Raw genomic sequence first — 22,467 nt, forward strand, 5'->3', positions numbered from 1 at the left:
CCTGGGCAAGTTTTATTTTTATGACCGTTTATATATGGCAGCTCAGGCTCGTCCACCACCACTCAACATAACTGCTGCCACCTCATGCCAACAACGTAGAATGACAGCTATGTTCTTTCATTTGCTAACCAATGTGACATTCCTAGTAGAGCTGAACCAGCCACATATGGTGTACTTCAAAGTATGTTTGTGTTTTATAGCTTTCCAGATTTGAAAGTTTTCCAGGCATATGGATACGCCGAGCCAAAAACTGCCTCAAATCTCAAAATCGAAAACATGTTGCATAAAATACACCGAAATATGCTTCGTCATATAAAAATAACCATCAGTAAAAGCTCCAGTTAACACTCAAAAAATTACCCGAAAGGAAGTTGGTCAGCAGATTTCTTTCAGCTGGGTACGTATGAAGACTGCACCTGACAGTACTAGCTTTACCAGAGAAAAAAAGACAGTGAACCACACGAGGTTCCGACACAATCATAGCTGTTCCCTGACGCCCGCCATGCAGTCAGGACTCACCTGCCAAGCACCGTCTACGGGGAAGAGAACAAGGAAGGTCATGATGTCTCTCCCTGGCGACGTGGAAGGTTACCGCCCAGGTTTTTAGAAACTACAAAGACAAGTTAAAGTTGAACAACAGTGGGCAAAATGTCACAAGATTTGGACACAGTTATGGCAGAAACTCGAACAGCAAAGGAAGAAGTAGGAACACCTTTCCTCCAAGCCACCAAGTAGAGGTCACCATTTCCTTCCAGATGAAGGCCTGTTGGCAAGCAGTGCCGAGACACACAGGCCACAGCGGCGGAACTAAGACACCTAGCTTCACCGAGGCCGGCATCACGGCCTCTACACATAGATACTGGCCAGAGGTAAAGAGCTGTAGATCTGGGAGGTACCTCACTAGGTAACTGGCAGGAAAACGAGTGCTTACATGAAAGGAGTTTAAATATGTACAGGAGCCAGTGCACTTAGAACAGATGCTGTCAGCACGAGACCCCCAAGCTAATCTGGTGGCGTAACTCTCAAGAAATGCTCCTACCTACGATAAAACTGTCAAATCTCCCCTATGTTCATTCTAAGGTGAAGAAATGTGTAAAGAGATCAAAAGACTATCAAGTTTTTTTGTTAACCCTCTGAGCTGGTAATACAATACCTTACTGTCCACATAAAATGACACGACTATAATTTTGGTAGACCATAACAAACATAACTCCTTTAAAACATTAATTTTTAATGACCCATTAAGTACTGACATTATTCAAATCTAAATTCTAGTTTAGATCACTAAAAAATTCAAGAAATAATGCTATTATTTATCGATAACAATGCTGTCTAACAAAAGAAAGATAGAAAAAAATCAGTTTTCCTTGTATTTTCAGGCTTTCTTCAGTAACGTTCTTATAGCTATATGGAAACTAGCGGTGTGGCATCAATTCTGCCAAAGATGGGAAGGAAAAGCTGAATATAAACAAGTGGTACCAGTGCACCATACTGCAATTAATAAAATGTCAAAATACCCAAAGCATTTCTGAACCTATATGCCTCATCTTTTTTTTTTTAAAGGAAACTTGTAAGGTTTTTTTTCAAAACTACTTTAGAAAAATCTATGAGATCACTCTTAATATATCATGATGTTCTACATATTGAACAGACAGGTTAAAATATTTTCCCAGTCTGGGATATAAGAAGAAAAGAATAATTACCGAGCAAAATGAGGATAAAAATCATTAAGAAAAATAGATGCCATCAGAACAAGAAGACTCCTGATACTATCCAGAAATGTTCAATTCTTCATCCCACACCTTTGTCTGTTCTCCACAGTGTCTTCTGTGCATTACTTAAATATTGGTTGCTTCTAACAATTCCATCCCTAACCTTCTCTCTTTCCTCTAAAACATGCCCTCCCCGGTCACCTCAATCCCGTGGCTTCAGCTCTCCAGGACTACCCAGGTGATTCCCAAATCTCTATTTTCAGCACACACCTCAACAGGCATCTCTTCACTGTAGCGTGGCCATTCCCCGCACTGCAATTCCTCCTCTCCCCGTTTCCCTGCCTCAGGAAAGGTCACTACGATATGCACTCAGCCTGCTCAGTCTTAGTGACACAGTCTCTTATTTCTATGTTTTAAACATGGAACTCTGATCACGTCACCGTTATACTTACAAACCTTTCAGTGCGGGGAGGTTCTAAACATCCATCAAGGAACTGGGCAAATAAATTATGGTCTTTGGGCTTCCCTGGTGGCGCCGTGGTTGAGAATCTGCCTGCCGATGCGGGGGACACGGGTTCGAGCCCTGGTCTGGGAGGATCCCACATGCCGCGGAGTGACTGGGCCCGTGAGCCACAGCTACTGAGCCTGCGCGTCCGGAGCCTGTGCTCCGCAACAAGAGAGGCCACGACAGTGAGAGGCCCGCGCACCGCGATGAAGAGTGGCTCCCGCTCGCCGCAGCTGGAGAAAGCCCGTGCACAGAGACGAGGACCCAACACAGCCATAAATAAATAAATAAAATTTTAAAAAAATAAAAAAAATAAATTATGGTCTTTTCACACCACAGAGTATTGTACAGTCTTGAAAAATGATGGCATGGGTCTATATTCATCAATATGGAAAGATGGTTATGACCCTTTCCAGGCGCTCTCCCTGCCCCTAACTCCACCGTCTGCCATGCCTTCCCAGCCCTAACTCTCCCTCCTCAGGACTCTCTGCTTAGTTTCTCCATCTGCTAACAAGCAAATTCCTTCCACGGTTTGTTCAGATTTCTAAAGCAGAGACTCTCATTGGCTTCGTTTATCACCTTGGGCTAAGCAACTAGGCAGAAGCTAGGGGTCAACGACTCCTTGGATTTAATCTGCTCTTACCAAAAACTGGCTCTGGCCAAATGCAAGAAAACTCTGAAGTTACTTTATAATTAAACTATTTCTAGAGAAATACCACGTAACTCTATAATGAAAGAATCTGAGCAACAACCTAAAATCTGCTGTAACTGGATTTAGTTTCTAAACTATATCCTTGGTATTAATAGACCTAATTATATCTCAGGCATACTTCACTTCATGAAAACAAACTGGTAAAAATGCATTAATTAATTCTGTGTTATAAACAGAATTAATTAATGTGAATTTTTTTTAAAATTTCAGCTTTACTGACATAAAATTGTTAAGACATTTAAAATGTACATCCTGGTGATTTGATATATGAATATGAATTGTGAAGTTGTTTTGTTTTGTTTTGTTTTTTTACATCTTTATTGGAGTATAATTGCTTTACAATGGTGTGTTAGTTTCTGCTTTATAACAAAGTGAATCAGTTATACATATACCTATGTTCCCATATCTCTTCCCTCTTGCGTCTCCCTCCCTCCCACCCCTCCCTATCCCACCCCCCCAGGCGGTCTGAATTGTGAAGTTTTAAACGGCACAGCTGGATACAGAAAGCAGAGGTGGAGAGGGAAGTCAACACATGCTCATCAGCTGATTATCTGAAAGCAGACAGGCGCTTACTATATTAAAATGGTAAAGTAGAAAGCCAACAATCTCATCACTTAATTAGATTCTCAGGGTCTCCCTCCCCCAGAAGACCTCATGTGGAAGCTCAGTAAACATGCGTGTCGTGTCATGAATAATCAGAGCTCACGCTTTTCAAATCTGTAGGCAAACAAAAACAAAAACCACATCTCTACCACTCTCGGTTGTAATTCTGAATGACTTCTCTTTCAAAATAGATTTAATTCTTAATTTAAATATTCACTAACATCTCTTCTTCCTTCACTGAGGCAGCATCTTCTCTGGGCCAGGAGCTGGGAACACAACATGATCAACACAGCCCTGATTTTGTGGAGCTGATTCGGCACAAAAAGCGCACTCCCTGTCGGCTGGATGGAGAACTGAGAAGTAGTAAACGATTTTTCCCCATTTAGAACTTTATCTGAGGAATTTCATTTTGGCTCCAGCATACAAAAATAAGCTGAACTCTGTGATTCACTCTTTCTAAAAAAACAACTTCTTATAGAGTTAAAAAAAAAAGAAAGAAAGAAAAAGAAAAAAGCCTTAGCAGATAAAGCCGTTTGTTGTGTGTAGGATCAGTACTATCTCTCCATCCTCATCTCCCAAACAGAAACCCAAAAGGCTTCAGAGTAGGGATAAAACGGAACCTACTGCAATCCAGCAATATAAACATGTATGCTGTACACCTAAAACTAATACAACGTTCTATGTCAATTGTATCTCAATTAAAAAAAACACTGTAAGAAAGAAATGGAGATAAATACAATATTCTATTTCCTTCCAGATTATTATCCAAGATTTTCCACCATTGCTTTTCCAATTAGTTTTAAGTGTTTTTCTGAAGTAGCTTTATCATCCAGACAAACAACAACAACAAAAATCTAAACCCTTTTAATCATAAAATTGGCTTAAGGAAAAGGAAATACACTCTCTCTTCTAAGCCCTCACATCCTTCCCTTTAGTCCATACCCAGGAAAGGGAAATATTGATAAGAAATGGACTCCAGCCAAAGCAATTGTGAGAAAAAAGAACAAAACTGGAGGTGTCACGATCCTTGACTTCAGACCATACTATACTGTCATCAAAACAGTACGGTACTGGCACAAAAACAGACATATAGATCAATGGAACAGAATAACGAGCCCAGAAATAAACCCACACACCTATGGTCAATTAATCTACAACAAAGGAGGCAAGAAATACAGAGGAGGAAAGACGTTTCTTCAATGAGTGGTGCTGGGAAAACTGGACAGCTACATGTAAAAGAATGAAATTAGAACATGTTCTCACATCATACACAAAAATAAACCTCAAAATCATTTAAAGACCTAAACATAAGACCTGAACTCCTAGAAGAAAATACAGGCAGAAAACTCTTTGACACTGGTCTTAGCGATCTTTTTCTGGATCTGCCTTCTCAGGCAAGGGAAAGAAAAGCAAAAATAAATCAATGGGACCTCATCAAACTTAAAAGCTTTTGCACAGTGAAGGACACCGTCAACAAAACAAAACCCCTACTGAATGGGAGAAGGTATTTGCAAATGATAAGGGGCTAATACCCAAAATATACAAAGAACTCATACAACTCAAATCAAAAACAAAAAAAGCCAAAAAAAAAAAAAAGACCAAAAGAAAGCAACCAAAAAAAAAAAAATTTTTTTTAAATGGGCAGAGGACCTGAATAGACATTTTTCCAAAGAAGACATACTGTCGGCCAACAGGCATCATGAAAAGATGCTGAACATCACTCATCATCTTGCTCATGACCAACCTCAGTGGCCTTTCAGTTCCTGAAACACACATCTAGGCCTTTAGCTTGCTGTCCCTTTTCCCTGGATTGTTCTTTTCCCAGATGTCACGCATGCTGCTTCTTTCTGGTATTTAGGTCTCAGTTCAAATGTCAACTCTCTAGACAAGCCTTCCCTGACCACCTCCTATGAAAACAGCATTCTTCACTCCCTCCACCTCTTTCTTTTTGATTTATTTTCTTCAGAGCGTTTACTACCATCTGCAATTATTACAATTTGTTTAGCTTTTCATCGCTCGTCTTTGCTACTCAAATATTAGCTCTGTGCAAGCAAGGCTTGGTCTGTCTTCTCATCTCTGTCTCCTATCGCCTAGACCTACAGTAATTCTCAACCAGGATTACTGAATGAATCAAGTAGTTCATACTGTACAAATTACAAGTCAAATAAATGTGGCCCTAAAAATTCAAGTTCCTGAACATGTTTCGTCCAGGAAACTCTTAGTAGGAACTTTATCATCCAGACGTGAAGCTGATTTATTTTGAGGCTCCCTCTGTCAGCGATGCTCTCCCCCTTGTCTCAGCCTAACTGAACCCTCATGGACACCTCTGCTCATTCTCGCGCACAAGGCTGCCCCAACCATTCTATCCATGATGGACCTGCACACGATTCCCCCGATCGCTCTGTCACATCATCCCGCTTTTATATGCTCCACAGTCCTTCCTCATCACTCTCTAAAGTTACCTTTTTAATCTGTTTACTAGCTGGACTGTTTACCACAAACTAAATATTTTAGCTTCAGGAGAACAATAATTAGCATTCTTAGATCCCTGAAAGTATATAAGAACTTCCTGAAAAGACAGGCCCCAGGGACGGCTTTGTAACACAGCTCACTTTGTAACACAGCTCATTAAAACCCTCTTTTCAACCACAGAACAGTGTGAGCTCAGAAGAAACCGAGTATTACAAAGATTTTTTTTCCCCCTTTACAGAAGCTCATTTATCCAGGTGTCTAAACACAGGCAAGCATTCAAATGGAACAGTCTGTAAAGTTTTTTTTTTTTGGGTAAAGTTTTTAAATAATCATCTATTTTCCTCCTTTAAAGCTCATCACTGACATTAATTAAAAACAATCTGCTAAACTGCTACACTCTACCAAGCTACAAAAATGGGTCGGTATCATGGGGATGGGGATGGGGGATCAATCTGTTCGACACAGACTGGGGTGTCGGTGGCTGCGAACCACTGCTGGGACCGTGCACCGCTAGACAGCACTGGACTGTAAGCGTGCAGGTTAGAAAAATCCGCATTTCTACACCAAACCTGCTAAAACAGCTCAATCTTGGTGCTCCAATTATATATACTAATGCTGTATATATCATATAAATAAAGAAAAATCATCCTCTACAGTACTACCTACGTAAGTTTAGTAACCTACAATGAATAGATAGGTATCTTTCTTCCCTTCTTAAAAGACGAAAAGTCCTAGTTAATACACATTTACTTCACCTTCAATAATCATCAAAAAGTACTCCTGGCAGGTCTGTAATATCAGACAACTTCCTAAGTATCTTAGCTTTTGCTACTTTGAATATGTTATGGAGATGAGATTACAAACAGAAAGAATAAAACTTTCATTATTTACAAGTGAATTATCCATTTTACAGACAAAGTTTGAAGTAATTTGTTACACCACACTTTAGACACTAGCTCCGAAAGTCAAATTTTTTCAAAAGAATACGCATCTGAATCTGTAATGTATACTGCATTTCAAGTCAAATAAAATGATTAAAAAATTTTAATTGGAAAATAAGACAGATATCAAAGTGTTATTTCAGGAAAATTAATCTGGCAGCAGTATACCATAGAAATTAGATAAGATAGATAGATATAGATATAGATATTTTTTGCCTCACTGTGTGGCTTGTGGGATCTTAGTTCCCAGACCAGGGATTGAATCCGGGCCCACGGTAGTGAAAACGCTGAGTCCTAACCCCTGGACTGCCAGGGAAGTCCCTAGGTAACATAAATCTTAAGGAGGCAAGTCCACATACAAACTCTATTCCCACAGTTCTTTTCATTAAAACAGATACACGTTGGTAACTTGTATATTAGAATACATTTTTAAGAAAAACATGAGTATGGTTATTTAGTTTTCAGTACCAAGACTGTCATTTCGCCATTTTTTCTCTATTAAAAAAAAAAAAAAACTTAACTAAACAAGCAACTTTAAACGTGGGTTTACGCCCCACTCATGGTCACGCGTGAAGTAGGTTCAGTCAATTGCAGTCCACATTTTTTCCAAATGGAACAGGAAAAGAATCAAGTTACAAGGATAACTGTCACATGCATTTATCTAGCTAGACCAGGCGTGGGTCCTGAGGCAGAATGTATTTCTAACTGTGAGTCTTAGTCAAGAGAATTTCAAAAGTCCAGGCCAGATGGTTGTGATGGTCTCTTCGCTCTAAAACTTTTACAGTTAAGTCTGTCCTCACCTGGAAATAAAGGGAAATGAGTGGCTTCTTTATTTAATGTTTAGCTATGTTTCTTTTAATGGCAGGCAACAGAGTCTGTGGAACTAATTACGCTCATTTAAACAACAACTGGGACTTACTGATGGGGACATTGAAGCAGTGCACAGACTCTGGGAGCGCTGGACCCGTGGGCTCAGGAAGGACAGAAACCGAAGGGCTCCGGGGCCTCGGCAGGACACCTGCAAGCTCGGCCTCGTCTTCCACCACAGTGCTGTGAGTTTCTCCCCGCACAATGCAATCAGCCCTCCTACATCAGGCAGCCTAACTCCTGGATAAACCAGCGACAGCAGGGAGGGAGTGCAGACATGGTCTCTGGGGAAACAAACTCTCCACCATCCCAATTTGTCTAAAACATCTGATTTTTATGGCCAGAAATTAACATTTCATTTTTAAGCACTATGAACTAGGCATAATATTTGGTTCGATATGATCAGTATACATAGTGTATGTGTATATTAAAACATTAAATTATATACCTTAAATATATGCAAATTTTATCAATAAAGCTGGGGAAAAATGAGAAATATAAAATATGTTTTCAACAGATAAAGGAGACTGTGCACTATATGTAAGAGCAAGTCTTTTAAAATAATGAACATTACATTGAACATTATAATATGGACGATATTTTTCATTTCACATATTCTTAGAAACTTGGGTTATTAAAAGGCGTATTTTTCCAAAGCAATGTTGTGAAAATAAATCCTGGTGTAAAGCATTTTTAAAATTTAAAAATTATTTTGCAAAGTGAATCACTGTATTTTTAAAAGTCTGTATCTTCATACGTCAGCTGTCACTAAATGAGACGTCCCTATGTAAGAAGAGTACCTGCTGTGATCTGAATGTCTGTGTTCCCCCAAAACTCCTATGCTGAACCCTGAAGCCCCAGGTGATGGTACGAGGAGGCGGGGCCTCTGGGAGGTGGTCAGGTCCTGAGGTGGGGTCCTTGTGAAGAGGATTCGTGCCCTTGTAAGAGAGGCTCCGGAAAGCTCCCTGCCTGTTCCCCCACGTGAGGTCACAGCGGGAAACTGGCAGCCTACAACCCAGAAGAGGCCTTCACCAAAACCCGACCATGCTGACTCCTTGACCTTGGCCTTCCCAGCCTCCAGAACTGGGGGGGATAAACTTCGCTTGTTCATAAACCACAGAGTCTGTGGGATTCTGTTATCGCAACCTGAGGAGACTAAGACAGCCCCTCGCTTGGGCGACCAGGACAACTCCCCTTCCCGCCGCCCTCCCCTGCTCTTGGGGTTCCTAACCCTCTCCTCTCACCATTCTGTGTGTCTGCTGCACACCCTCTCACTGTGTCACATCCTGCTTCACGCTGACATTCTCTGCCGGGCTCCCCAGAATCCATGCAGAATAAAATCCACAAGGACAGGAACAAGGGTGGCAGCACAGCGTATGTGCAGAACAAGCACTGGGTCAGGAGTCAGGGAGGCCCGAGCCTGTCACTGTTCTGTCACCAACTGGCTACACAATCACCATCTGTTCACTGCCTCTTTGCACACCTGTTCCAGTCGGAACTGAACAAGTAGTTACTCACAACATCCATCCATAAAGTTTCCTTACTTGTTATAAAAAGAGATGGTAATAACTGCCCTATTTACTTTTCCTAGTTGTTACCAAAAAAAAAAGTGTAAATGCTTTATAAACTGTTAAGCACTACAGAAATAGTAGGGTTTTTTGTGTGTGTGTGTTAGGGTTTTTGGAAGGCCATACGTCTAAACGGGATGAGCGTGGGCTTGGGAGTCAGCAGATACAAGCTAAGCCCGAGCATCAGCATTTCTCACCTGTCTGGCCTTGGGCAAGTCAACTCACCTTTTGGAGTATCAGTTTCCTCATCTATAGAACAGTGATACTAACACCTGTATCACATATTGCATGGATAATTAACATCTGTAAAGTATATTCAACTTTCCTCACGCCTGACTTCATCCCCACAACCTTCCGCCTTCGGTCCTATCCCGTTTTCACACTACAGATCCTTCAATCCATGTGACTCCTCACCTCAGGTCTCCAGGAGCATCTTTAGGGCAGAGACCATAGACTTCATCACCAACGCCTAACCTAGAGTACACAGTGGGAGCTCAGTAAGTACATTAAAGAAGTGAATTCCCATCCGTCTTCTTGGTAAAAACATAAATGTAACATAACAAACTAAAAAACCAGACATTTCTAACAAAATGCATGTCAATCTTACTCCATTCCTTAGTACAACAAAGACCCACTTTCACTTACATACATCCTTATGTTTTTCAACAGGTGCTAAGAAGAAAAGAGAAGCTGAAGACGAGACTCAGAGTAACCCTTATCTTTCTGACCAAAAATAAGACGTAAGACCATCAGCTCAAGATTTTTAAACTAAAAGGCTGTCCCTTTACTTATTTTGTTTTTTTTAACCTATTAGGTAAAAGTATCAGCATTCAAAACCACCAGAAGCAACAGAGGATGGGGAGCTAAAATCTAGAGCCTGGGGCTCCCAGAATGAAGCGAAACCAGAGAGCTGGTTTTCCCAGCTTCTAGCAGTTAGCCAACAATTAATTACTTGGAGTTGATCTAAGGGCTAAAATCTTTTGGCCAGTCCTTATCCTAGGTTCTCTTCTTCATTTCCCAACTGCGGACTTGACTTCAGACTATATTACAAAGCTACAGTCATCAAAACAGTGTGGTACTGGCACAAAAACCAACATACAGCTCAATGGAACAGGACAGAAAGCCCAGAGATAAACCCATACACTTATGGTCAATTAATCTACAACAAATTGTAGAGGTTTGAGGCAAGACTATTAAATGGAGGAAAGAGAGTCTCTTCAATAAACAGTACTGGGAAAACTGAACAGCTACATGTCAAAAAATGAAATCAGAACACTCTTTAACACCACACACAAAAATAAACTCAAAATGGATTAAATACCTAAACGTAAGACCTGATACCATAAAACTCTTAGAGGGAAACATAGGCCAAACACTCTCTGACATAAATCGCAGCAATATATTTTTCGATCCATCTCCCAGAGTAATGGAAGTAAAAATAAACAAATGGGACCCAATTAAACTCAAAAGCTTTAGCACAGCAAAGAAAACCATAAACAAAGCAAAAAGACAACCCACAGAATGGGAGAAAATATTTGCAAAGAATGCAACCGACAAGGGATTAGTCTCCGAAATTTTCAAACAACTCACGCAGCTCAATACCAAAAAAAACGAATATCCAATCAAAAGATGGGCAGATGACCTAAAGAGACATTTCTCCAGAGAAGACATACAGATGGCCAAGAGGCACATGAAAAGATGCTTAACATCACTCATTATTAGAGAAACGCATATTTAAACTACAGTGAGGTATCACTTCACACAGGTCAGAATGGCCATCATCAAAAAAATCTACAAACAATAAATGCTGGAGAGGATGTGGAGAAAAGGGAACCCTCCTACACTGTTGATGGGAATGTAAATTGATACAGCCACTATGGAGAACAGTATGGAGGTTCCTTAGAAAACTAAAAATAGAAGTACCATATGACCCAGCAATCCCACTACTGGGCATATATCTGGAGAAAAACTTGGTTCAAAAGGATACATGCACCCCAGTGTTCACTGCAGCACTGTTTACAATAGCCAAGACATGGAAGCAACCTAAGTGTCTATCAACAGAGAAATGGATAAAGAAGATGTGGTACAGATATACAATGGAATATTACTCAGCCATTAACAAGAATGAAATAATGCCATTTGCAGCAACAGTGATGGACCTGAAGATTATCACACTAAGTGAAGTCCGTCAGACAGAGAAAGACAAATACCATATGATATCACTTACATGTGGAATCTAAAAAAAAATGATACAAATGACCTTATTTACAAAACAGAAACAGGCTCACAGACTTAGAGAAGGAACTTATGGTTACCAGGGGGGAAGGGTGGGGGGTAGGGACACAGATTAAAAAAAAAATCATCTCAATTCCACCTCAAAAACGCTTCTGCTGAAATTCCACGGCCTCCAGCAGTGTCTCTCCCATAGCAGAGTGACTGTAACACAAGTCTGATGCCCTCCTCCCTGGTTTAAAGCCCCATCACTTCCAGGATGAAGTGACACTTGGGGGACACAGAAGCTCATCCGTGCCCTGCCCCCATGCAACGGTCTGGCCTCGGTTCTCATCGGCCCCGACACGTACCCTGGGCTAAAGCTGTGACGGTGCACACGGCTCTCACACCCTTGGCACTCATGCACCATCTACAACAGGCGCTTCTGTGCCCACCTGGCAACCCCTTCAGAGCCGTCAAGACTCAGACTAAGATTAGGACTGAGTTTGGTGCCTCTGAACTCCTGAAACGTACGTACTACAGTGTGCTTAGGTTTCTATAATCTCCAGTAGAAAGTGAGCCACTGAAGGACAGGGACTGTTTCATCACAGCAGGTAATACAGAGTACACGACAGAAGCTCCGTAACTAAACTGAATAAATTAATAAACGGCCTGACTGACTTCAGTTTTATTATAAATATAAAGGTTACTGTGAGATCATCTGGTGAAATAAGCACCAGTCGTCAAGTTATTTCTATGAGGAAGTAATCTGGAGTTCTAAATAACTGTTACAGATAAACGCAGACACAAGAAACACGGCTGTAAGATACCAAGAGATGCTGTGACTTTGTAACTGAGGCGTATACGCTACCTCGAAATACTAATGGAGCCCAAACTAGGTACATGACCCATGGGAAACAGAAAGACCCGGCGCTATGCATGAAGAAAGAACCCTGCTCAACAACAGCTATGAGAATTTAAAATAATTTTTCACAGACGAGCTCTGCTCTTAAGTTTGTAAGGCACTATTATACAAGGGTGACTAGAAGTAAGTACCTTCTCAACCACTACTATAATGTTACATGTATATAATCCTTTTCCTCTAAAGTGCAATTTTTAACCTTCTTACGTGGGGAAAAGATTTTTTAAAGCTTCTACATGGGTACAGGACCCCGAGTTCCAGCGACAGAGGTGCCAAGGAAATCCCAACAGCAGCTGCTGACCGGCCCAGTGTGCCGGCAGTTGGCAGGGAGGCAGGGAAGGAAAACAGGAGGAAGGAGGACTGCACGACGCTCCCCCAGCTCGGCTCGTCCGTTCCGCGCTTTCCATGTGCCCAGCAGAATCGGTGGTAACCGGGGGATCACCACGCACAGTCTTAAACCACCCCCCAGGAAGACCTGATCACAACTGCTTCACCCGCCCTCCGTCCGCAGCCCTTCACACAAGGCTACAGGAGCAGAAGCCGGGGCAGAGGGCTGCGCAGGCTTCCAGAGGCACACGGCCCTGCTCCCTCCCGCCTACAGCCCCTCTCTCCTCCCACCCGCTCCCGTCGGCCCACCTCCCAGGACTTCCCGTACCCAGGCGAAGACGAAACTACAGCCAGCCGCAGCAGAGCTGGCCTGGATCCCGCCTCCGCCCCTCCCTGCGCTGGCTCCGAGGCCGAGGCCGCGTTCTCAAAGCCCCAGCTTCCTCATCTGTACAGCGGGGACCATACACTCTCCTCTAAGGACTGTTGTAAGATTTAAATTATGTGAGACGGGGGATGAAACGTGGAGGTACACTGCCGGGCACAGAGTAAGCTAAACCAACAGGGCTTCCAGGTGGGATGGTACGGGAACACGTATACAGATGGATATAAGCAAATCAGCACACAAAGTGCTTCCCAGTGTTTTGCCACGTTTTGCTTGCTTGACGCAGGCTGGAAAAAAAAGTCAACAAACCACCACTACCACCACCACCACCGACAAAAACCCCAGAAAAACAGTATGAAAACTTACCCCATGATCCTGTAACCACAAAAAGAGCTACAGACCCTCAACTTCGGCTCAGAGCCTCCCCACCATCTAGGAAGCCCACCCTACCTTTCAGCCTCATCTCACATTTATGCCTCCACACAGGCAACACTGTAAGTAGTGACATATATGCTTTCAGTTCCAACTTGGGCCAAGAATTCCTTCAGGGCAGTCACCTCTGTCACCCACCCCTTTTCCCAACCGCTGGAAGCCCATTAACCATTCATCCTCTGAAGCCTTTCCTCATCCTCCCCGGCAGGAATCGTCACGCCCGTCTGTACGTTCCCAACGCCTATTGCTTAAACTCACACTTAGAGCACTTGTTTCATGCTAGTTAGCATTTTTTCCAATCTCCTTCCTCACTGGATTCTAAGTTCCACGTCATTCAAGTGGAGGTGTCAGCGGTCAGGTGAATGCACAGACCACAAAACGTAACAAAATAAAGGAACACTTCTTCACCTACAGGAATGTCCTTCTTGAGGGTAAACAAATATTTCAGTCATCTTTCTGTGTTCTAAACACAGCTTCACTGGCCTGCCGCTACTACAAAGCAGTGTAATGGACAGGAGCAGGGATACGTACTAACTTTTTAGCTGATGTTTTCTGAATATCCAAAAACATCCCTTATAACAATCCTGACAGTTCACTGAGAGAACATTTTATGCCTTACTTATCAAATGATTTATCAGCCCACTTTAATTGCCATTAATTAAGCAGAGTATTCAATCTTTTTGCTACTCATTAAAAGAAAGCACTTCAAAATAAAATTTCTGTTATATGAGGATGATTGTTCCAAAACAAGATCTGATTAAATAATAAACGGTACTTTATAAATCAAATATGAAAATCAATCTCCTTGTTTCATATCACACATCCTATGTACATTCACTCTGTGGAGTTTTATAAATATCAACGCTTATTTCCTACATATACAAGCATGGCTGGAAAGCTGATTTACAACCAAGAGTTTGATTCATAAGCAGTCTACGGTTTAGACAGCATGAGTCCAAATATTAAAGTGCTCAAATTCGCTTCCAATTACAGCAGTCTAAATTAGAAAGCCACAGTTTTAGCTCATTCAGATTCTAATTCTACTTTTGCTACTAAATAACAGTGCTGCCCTAGGCAAGTCACTCGACCTCTCTAAATTCTAGGTGTTACATATTTGAAATGACTCTGGATTAGATCAGATTTCCCAGATCCCATTCTTATCATACAAATCACCTTGAACACTTGTTTGAAAATACATGTGCTGACCCCTCTTCCAAAGGCTCTATGCTAGCAGCTCTGCCTTGGGGGCCGGGGGTCTGTGTTCAAAGCTCCCACGGACTCGTGTTCCCCAGCCTCCTCCTGTTTGGGAAGTCTCCTACTACACACCGGTTTCTGATCTCTAATGCTCTTTATGGCTCTAAAGTTCTATGAATTTAAGATTTTATGACATGGATCAAATCCCCCAGCCCAACCTGATGATATCGAACACAGTCCACACGCAACTTCATTTCGCTGTGCAGGAAAGGTCAAAAGCTATCATTCTTAACATCTGGCTCCATTTGCTGTACAAGTCCCTCAACTCTCAAGCCATCCTACATACCAGTATTTGTGCTGACAAATAATCTGACAGCTAATGTGATCTGGGTCAGAACACACTTCTGGTGGGAGGGCTCCCCTGTGGTTTTAACGCACACAGCTCGCCGTACGTTTAACGCGGACTCACGTGGTAGCGTCAGCTCTCAGAGCCTGTGCTTCCAGCCCTGCAACTGTGCCTGGTTCACAATCTGTCCTTTACTCACATATGTGTGACAGCCATCAGGCAGAACACGACTCTACAACCCCTTCTAGCGATCTGACAGATAATTCAGTTAATAGTTATGAATAAACGTTAATACGTCATAACTACTAACTGGCTTTGAAACGTAATGCCTGAAAACACTTGCCCATGGTTATAAATACAGAAGAAAACATTTTAAAGGCTATACTCTCAAAATCTGTCTTTAAAAGCACTGTGATAGAAAGCATGTGCTCTGCAACGGGTGTTGTCATTTTTTTAAAAAGGCATTGCTTTCAATCCCCGCCCACCCCAAGTTAATAAACTCTGGTTAGTCACACTTGCCTTAGAATGATATTTCCGCTACCACCACACATTTCTTTCCCCCAAAAGGCTGTGAGGCAGCATACAGAAATACAAGATCTCAAACACACCAAGATAATTTAGAGGTGGGAAGTGTGGTGGGGGTCAATATATTCAGTACAGTTAAACATACCAGTTTTCATTATACTTCTCAAAAAGCAGGACAAGGCAGGAAACTGATTCTTACTACTGTCAAACCAGACCAAACAGCTTCTCAGGAAACAAAGCTTTTACTAGTACTCTGAGAAATTTTCTCACACGGGTCTTAGAAAAATAGTTAGAGTACGGCATCATCAGTCAAAATTTCACAGCAACTGGAAAACTTTAAATCAAACTGTAAGAAAAACTGCAAGTATACAATTAAAACACAGATCAGTAGGTGTGACACCGCAAGGGTGAAGGTGATGTAGTCAAGCATGAGTGCCTGATGCCCACAGACAGAAGCCAGACCCAGAGGACCAGAGGCCGTATCATCTACATCACGTTCCTCAAGTCTCATCTACTGGAGTCCGATTTAATAGCAGGATCGATACAGAGTGAAAGAAACCTGACAGGAATGCGATTAGTCGTCTACCAGACTGCATCTTCACACACACAAGCTGCACTAGGAAAACTAATGAAGAAAATGTGGCAGGTTTGTTTCACTCTTATTGAAGAGGATCTAAAATAGATAACCTCCTCTAATGCTACAAGGACCAGGTCATGTGACGTGTATCTTTGGTACCTGAAGGAACGGGTACTGAGCAAACACAGACACAACGTTGCGGACGTGCTTTATAACCATCCAGTTGGCCTGAACGATGGAAGCAAAAACAATCAGAGCAGGAGCATCCCACCAGCGCAGTGACTGCAGAGAGGTGGCGGTGAGCGCCTGTGGGGACACCTGAGCACAGAGACAGGTGCACAACGATAGGGGGAACCCGCAAGGTGGACCTGAAGCCGTCAGTGAGAGGTGAAAGTCTCACATCTGATAATAAACACTCTTTGTTTTCCTTAATAATTCTATTATAAATCTATTACTAAATTCATTAAGTTTTTCTTGAGACATTATTCTCCATTTCTTGAAAGTAACTGTTTTTTTTTTAAGAAGGAAAATAGGCAGAAAGCAAAAGCGGGTCAATCATCTCTTTCAGCACTATATTCGGGAAACTAATTTTCGTTCATTCTTCGAAATTCTTCAATTTCAAAACTTCATCTCTTCTTCTTGCATATTTCTCTCCTTCCTCCGAAGTAAGGAATGTCTCATACAAGAGCATGATTTAATTAAACGTGCGAAGCCGCTGTTCTCATGCCATTCTTGACGATGCCCAGCGGTTTGTCAACCTGAGCTACAGCGGTGCCGCAGATGGAAGCGGCATGCGATGCACCTGAGCGTCTGTGTGTCTCCACAGACTCTCATGAGAGAGGCCTGCCTGCTAGTCCCCAGCCAGCGCAGAGCCCGTCATTGTGTGTTTTCCACAAGAACGCATTCACGTTGTTAAATAAACTGAAGTATCTGATATACAGACATTTACCAAGAGGTCATTCAAGCATGTAAATGAACACTTACAAATCCCATCTCTCTCCTAATGAGAATAAAAGGATGCACTTTACATCTCTTCTAGTCTCTATGATGGAAAAAAGTTTTTAAACCAAAACAGAAATCACTTTCCTTTCGTTGGAAATTATGTAATTGTTTCTCCCAGGCCTTATAATAGCACCAAACATTCCAAAATAGTTTATTAAAATCTTCCTTAATTTGTTCACTTTGCTATACACCTGAAACACAACACTGTAAATCAACTATACTTCAATTTTAAAAAATCTTCCTTAATCTGAAAATGAGGCTTGTGGGAAAAAAGGTATTTTTTAAACTCTAGGCAGAGATGCCAATGCAACTGTAAAACCTATGTCCCTCTGCATTATGATACAATTCGCAAACGTACACACTTGAAACAAGATAACCTTGGGTGTGTAGACTCACCATCTGTATGGGCTTCTTGTGGAGATCTCGTTCTGTTACCAACTTCTCTTGGTCAGTGACGTACAGACCCTTCTGTGCTAAAGCCTGGATGACAGCGTCATGGCCCAAAAGGGGTTTGGCAGCGTCGCTCTTCAGAATGAGGCTCCCAGCGCGACAGTACAGTTCAGCCGAGAGAAGCAGGTTCACAACAGGCGGCTTGATGTGTTCCTGGTCATACTGATCTGTGTAAAATGGCTCTCGAAGCTCCTCTGGCACATTTTCTACAAAGATTAAGGGGAAACAATTTCTTACAAGGCTTTTATAAAAGAAACACAGTTTATCTAATAATCATTCATGTCTTAAAAGTTAAGATTCCTTCTAAAAATAACAATAACCCTTTAGCTGAAAAGATGATTTAGTCGACCTTGGCAGGTAATCTGGAACGAGAAAGACAGAGAATTTTCCTTTACGGAAGATACGGTTCCGAGAATATTCTAAAAAGCGACTCTACCAAGCCATCAAGGAGAGCCGTCTTCTGAGTCCGGGCAGTCTGCGCAAAGTATTCCCACGTGCACGCTGGAACACAGAGAGCGAGCTACAAGGCTCCGAAGAGCCCATTCCAGCGGATCCGGTCACATTCAAGCGCTCACGACAACAGCTGCTTCCGGGCACCGCTAGGCCTCGACGCCTGGGAGTAGAAAATCCTTTGCCCAAAGCTGCCCGGCTCGCCGGCTGCCAAGCAGGACGCGCCCAGTGCGCGCCGTCCCTCCGCCTCCCGCCGCCTCTGGCCTCTCCTTCCTGCTGGCCCGCGGAGGCTGCTGAGGGGCTGCTACAGCTGCGGTTCTCGGAGAACCGCCCTTACAGGTCCCGAACGCCAGCAAGCCCTGTTTCCTCCGCCTTCCCACCGACCCCACCCCAACCCCAAAAAGCCTTCCTGGGCACCCAGCTGCTCCCTTCGAGCGAGACAGACAGGGCAGCTGGGCGATGGGACGGTCTCTGAGCTTCTCTCTGGCGGCCAGGCCATCGCCCGGGAAGAACGCCAGGCAAGGACGGGCGTCGTCCCCCGCGAGGAAAGGCGGGCATCTGAGCAGGAAGCTGGCGTAGAGCCACAGTCACAGAACCTGGCAGCTCTGGCCCGACACCAGCCAGGCCCCCGCCTGCCTCCTCCGGAGCATGAGGGCTCGGGGCCACCCGCCGCCCATCGCGGCTTTGAGGAGCCTCCTGAACAGGCAGCTTCAGCGTGAGCCCGACGACGCCACAGCGCTCAGCCACGCCAGCCTTCCAAAAGGTGGACTCGCGAGTATTAATATACTCCGTAGCAATTTTACCTTCAAGTTCTTGACAGGTCCTATCATTTAGAAAAATATTTTCATCAAATAACAGTATCATAATGATTGCACGTTCACTTTCTGTATGAGTATGGTTCTGGGGAATTCAAGGATTTAGAAATAATCCTTACCCTCAAGGAGCCAGTAGTCTACAAATAATCGAGACAGACAGGTAAAGTTCAGCAATTCAGAAACTGGAGACAACACTAAGCAATAAATGATCAAGGGGCTTCCCTGGTGGCGCAGTGGTTAAGAATCCGCCTGCCAGTGCAGGGAACGCGGGTTCGAGCCCCGGTCTGCGAAGATCCCACATGCCGCGGAGCAAATAAACCCGTGCACCACAACTACTGAGCCTGCGCTCTAGAGCCCGCGAGCCACAACTACTGAGCCTCTGTGCCACAACTACTGAAGCCCGCACACCTAGAGCCCGTGCTCCACAACAAGAGTCACCGCAGTGAGAAGCCCGCGCACCGCAACGAAGAGTAGCCCCCGCTCGCGGCAACTAGAGAAAGCCCGCGCGCAGCAATGAAGACCCAACGCAGTCAAAAATAAATAAATAAATTTAAAATGAGAAAAATAAAAGAGAAAAGAAAATCAGAGGAAGCATCAACTCCAGAAGCAAGATCATAAACTTAGTTTTACATATGCTGAGTTTGAAACAATAGCAAAAATACCCAAGTGGAAATATCCAAAAAGCAGCTGGGAATACAGGACTCTGGAAAGAGGTCAAGAGTAGATGTACCAATTTGGGATTTTCGAGACATCTAAAAATATCATCCTCATTTAATAATTGAAAACACTTTCCTTCCTTCATAGCTGCATTAACCAGTAGTGAGCCAGCCTTAAACTTAGCAGCTGCCTCAGCGTGACACATGAGCTCCGCTGTAATCTACAGAACACGGTGCTGGCACTCACTTAAATTCTCGTATCACAGGAGCTAAATGGAAGCTACTCGTAGAGCAAATTTAAAGGGAAATTATTTGCTCTGAAGACAATTATTATAAAATGTATACATAATAGATTTTTTTCCCCTATAACAATAAAAAGTGACTAATGCGGTGACTTGGTACCTAAACATCTGCTGCGCAAAGAAAAGTGACTGCTCATCAACGGGGTTGCAAACTTCACCGCACCTGTACATCCGCTTACATTTATTTACGGCTTTTACATCCATTCTCACACACGATCTTTATTACAACTTGGTGGAACTGTCAAATCAGACAATACACAGAAAAATATCAGGAATGTATAATACTTAAAAAGGGCTTTATGTGCGGGCACTGTCACAAACATGCATTCTGTCGTTCAATACTAACAACCCTCTTGTCCCTATTTTACAGATAAGGAACTCAAGAAAGGTTACCTTGCCCAAGGACACATAGCTGATAAGTGCAGAGTCTTAGCTCTAAACCTTGTAGCTAAACAGATTCAAAAATAACAATGGTTTGCCAGGATCAACAGGCTGGAAGGTGGAAAATATACAGCTTAGGGGCTATTTTCATTTTATTATGACAAACCCACAAATCTAAGTGATGAAAATGTAAGTTTCAAAAAGATCTCAATGCAAGGAAAAGGGAAGGAATCCAGCAAGTCAAAGAATGTTTCAAGAATATGACAAAAACAGATTATTCCACCCCAAAAGAATGCAAAACTGCATACTGAGTATTGTAAAGTAGGTCACTTTTAAGAACAAGTCTTCAGGAACTAAATATGCTTAAAAGAAGACTTCGAAAATGTCTATCATTTTGCCAACAGTACAAGACTATCATTTGTTAGAAAACAGTTTGGACTTGTATCACATTTTTAAAACAAATGACCTGAAACCACATATTAGAAAATAAACAGGCAAAATCAAAGATAAGAGGTTTCACCCTGCCCCTCACCTCCAGAGTACAAGAAGGTAAGAAATTAATACTTCAAGAAACTGAAACTCCCAGAATTGCAAAGGATAAGAGACAAGTTTTTCTTGTGCACCAGGACTTAAGCAAGAACCTACCTTACTCATGTTATTATAAATCCTGACTAGAGCTAAGCTTTGAAATTAACAATCACCTGAAATGCTTGGGCACAGGCAGAGGGCACAGAAACAGTCTTGCCCAAGGCACTTTTCCATAAAGCTGAGTTAGTACTAGTTGCATCCATGCACCAGCAAATGACACAGATTTCCTTAAAGCAGTGAATGGTCAGGGTGTAAGGGGAATGCAATTCAGAAATATCAGCACTCAACCATGGGAACACTGCCTTATTTTCCAAATCTAAAAATTATGTCTAAGGCAATTACTAAGACAGAATTTGTGAGTTTCAAAAACTCCAAGTAAAAGTAAGCCCTACACCTGGAACTCTAAATTAACCAAAAGACACAAAAATGGTCAGTTAACATTTTTTTAAAAAATCATAGTACTGGTAATCAAAGAAAGTTACAATGAGACTTTGCCTATCAAAATGGCAAGTAATTTTTAAACCCACAGTTGACAAGGATGTATTAAAATGAGTACCTCACAGAAATCCAAAAAAAGAGGGGAGGGCTTCCCTGGTGGCGCAGTGGTTGAGCATCTGCCTGCCAATGCAGGGGATACGGGTTTGAGCCCTGGTCTGGGAGGATCCCACATGCCGCGGAGCAACTAGGCCCGTGAGCCACAACTACTGAGCCTGCGCATCTGGAGCCTGTGCTCCGCAACAAGAGAGGCCGCGACAGTGAGAGGCCCGCGCACCGCGATGAAGAGTGGCTCCCGCTTGCCACAACTACAGAAAGCCCTCGCACAGAAACGAACACCCAACACAGCCATAAATAAATAAATAAAGCAAAACTGTCAACAAGTAAAAATAAACACTAGTATAAAAAAAAAAGAGGGGATATATATATACTATAGCTGATTCACTTTGCTGTAGAGTAGAAACTAACACAACGTTGTAAAGCAACTATACTCCAATAAAGATTAATTAAAAAAAAAAGAGTACCTCCTACATGACCAGAGGGCAAGGACCATAATTATTCCCCATAATACAAACCGTAGCATCTTAGTGCCTGATCATGGCGAGCACGAAATAAATATTTGATGAATGAAAATGTTATTATTTTTTTTTAATTTTAGTCATCAGTCTTGTCCTAAAGGGACTCCCAGATTTCAAATTTCCCCTCAACTCCCAGATTCTGTACTAGTAATCCTAATGTACTCCGAGTACCTGCTTTGAAAAACCTGACAGTTTTCCCCTAGGCCACTCTTTACTTCTGCAATAGTATCCCTCTCAAAACCAAACCTTTTCCAGTTAACCTACATTCACTACCAGCAGGAGGCAGCATGACAGAGTGGGGAAAACGGGCTTTGGATTTAAAAGCTGTGTCTTCCCTGACCCGGGACCGTGAGTACAGGAACTGCCTGTCCTGAGTTCGGGCTCCCCAGCCTGCACAGGTGTGCAGCCATGGTCGCTCCTGACTTCAAGTTCCTCCACCTCTGGGCCCACCACA

General features: G+C 42.7%; 1 protein-coding gene across 2 annotated transcripts in view; it reads right to left on the bottom strand.

Moving 5' to 3' along the window:
* Positions 1-22,467, bottom strand: part of CAMSAP2 (calmodulin regulated spectrin associated protein family member 2) — a gene marked incomplete at its 5' end in the record, with an annotated part of 98,151 nt that overhangs the window by 61,831 nt on the left and 13,853 nt on the right. For both annotated transcript variants that reach the window (XM_079916360.1, XM_079916359.1), the window contains one exon: positions 17,695-17,954. In XM_079916360.1, coding sequence (XP_079772486.1) covers positions 17,695-17,954 — 260 coding nt within the window. The remainder of the gene's footprint in view (positions 1-17,694; positions 17,955-22,467) is intronic.

Source organism: Stenella coeruleoalba, assembly GCF_951394435.1.
Source record: "Stenella coeruleoalba genome assembly, chromosome: 1".
NCBI lineage: Eukaryota > Metazoa > Chordata > Mammalia > Artiodactyla > Delphinidae > Stenella > Stenella coeruleoalba.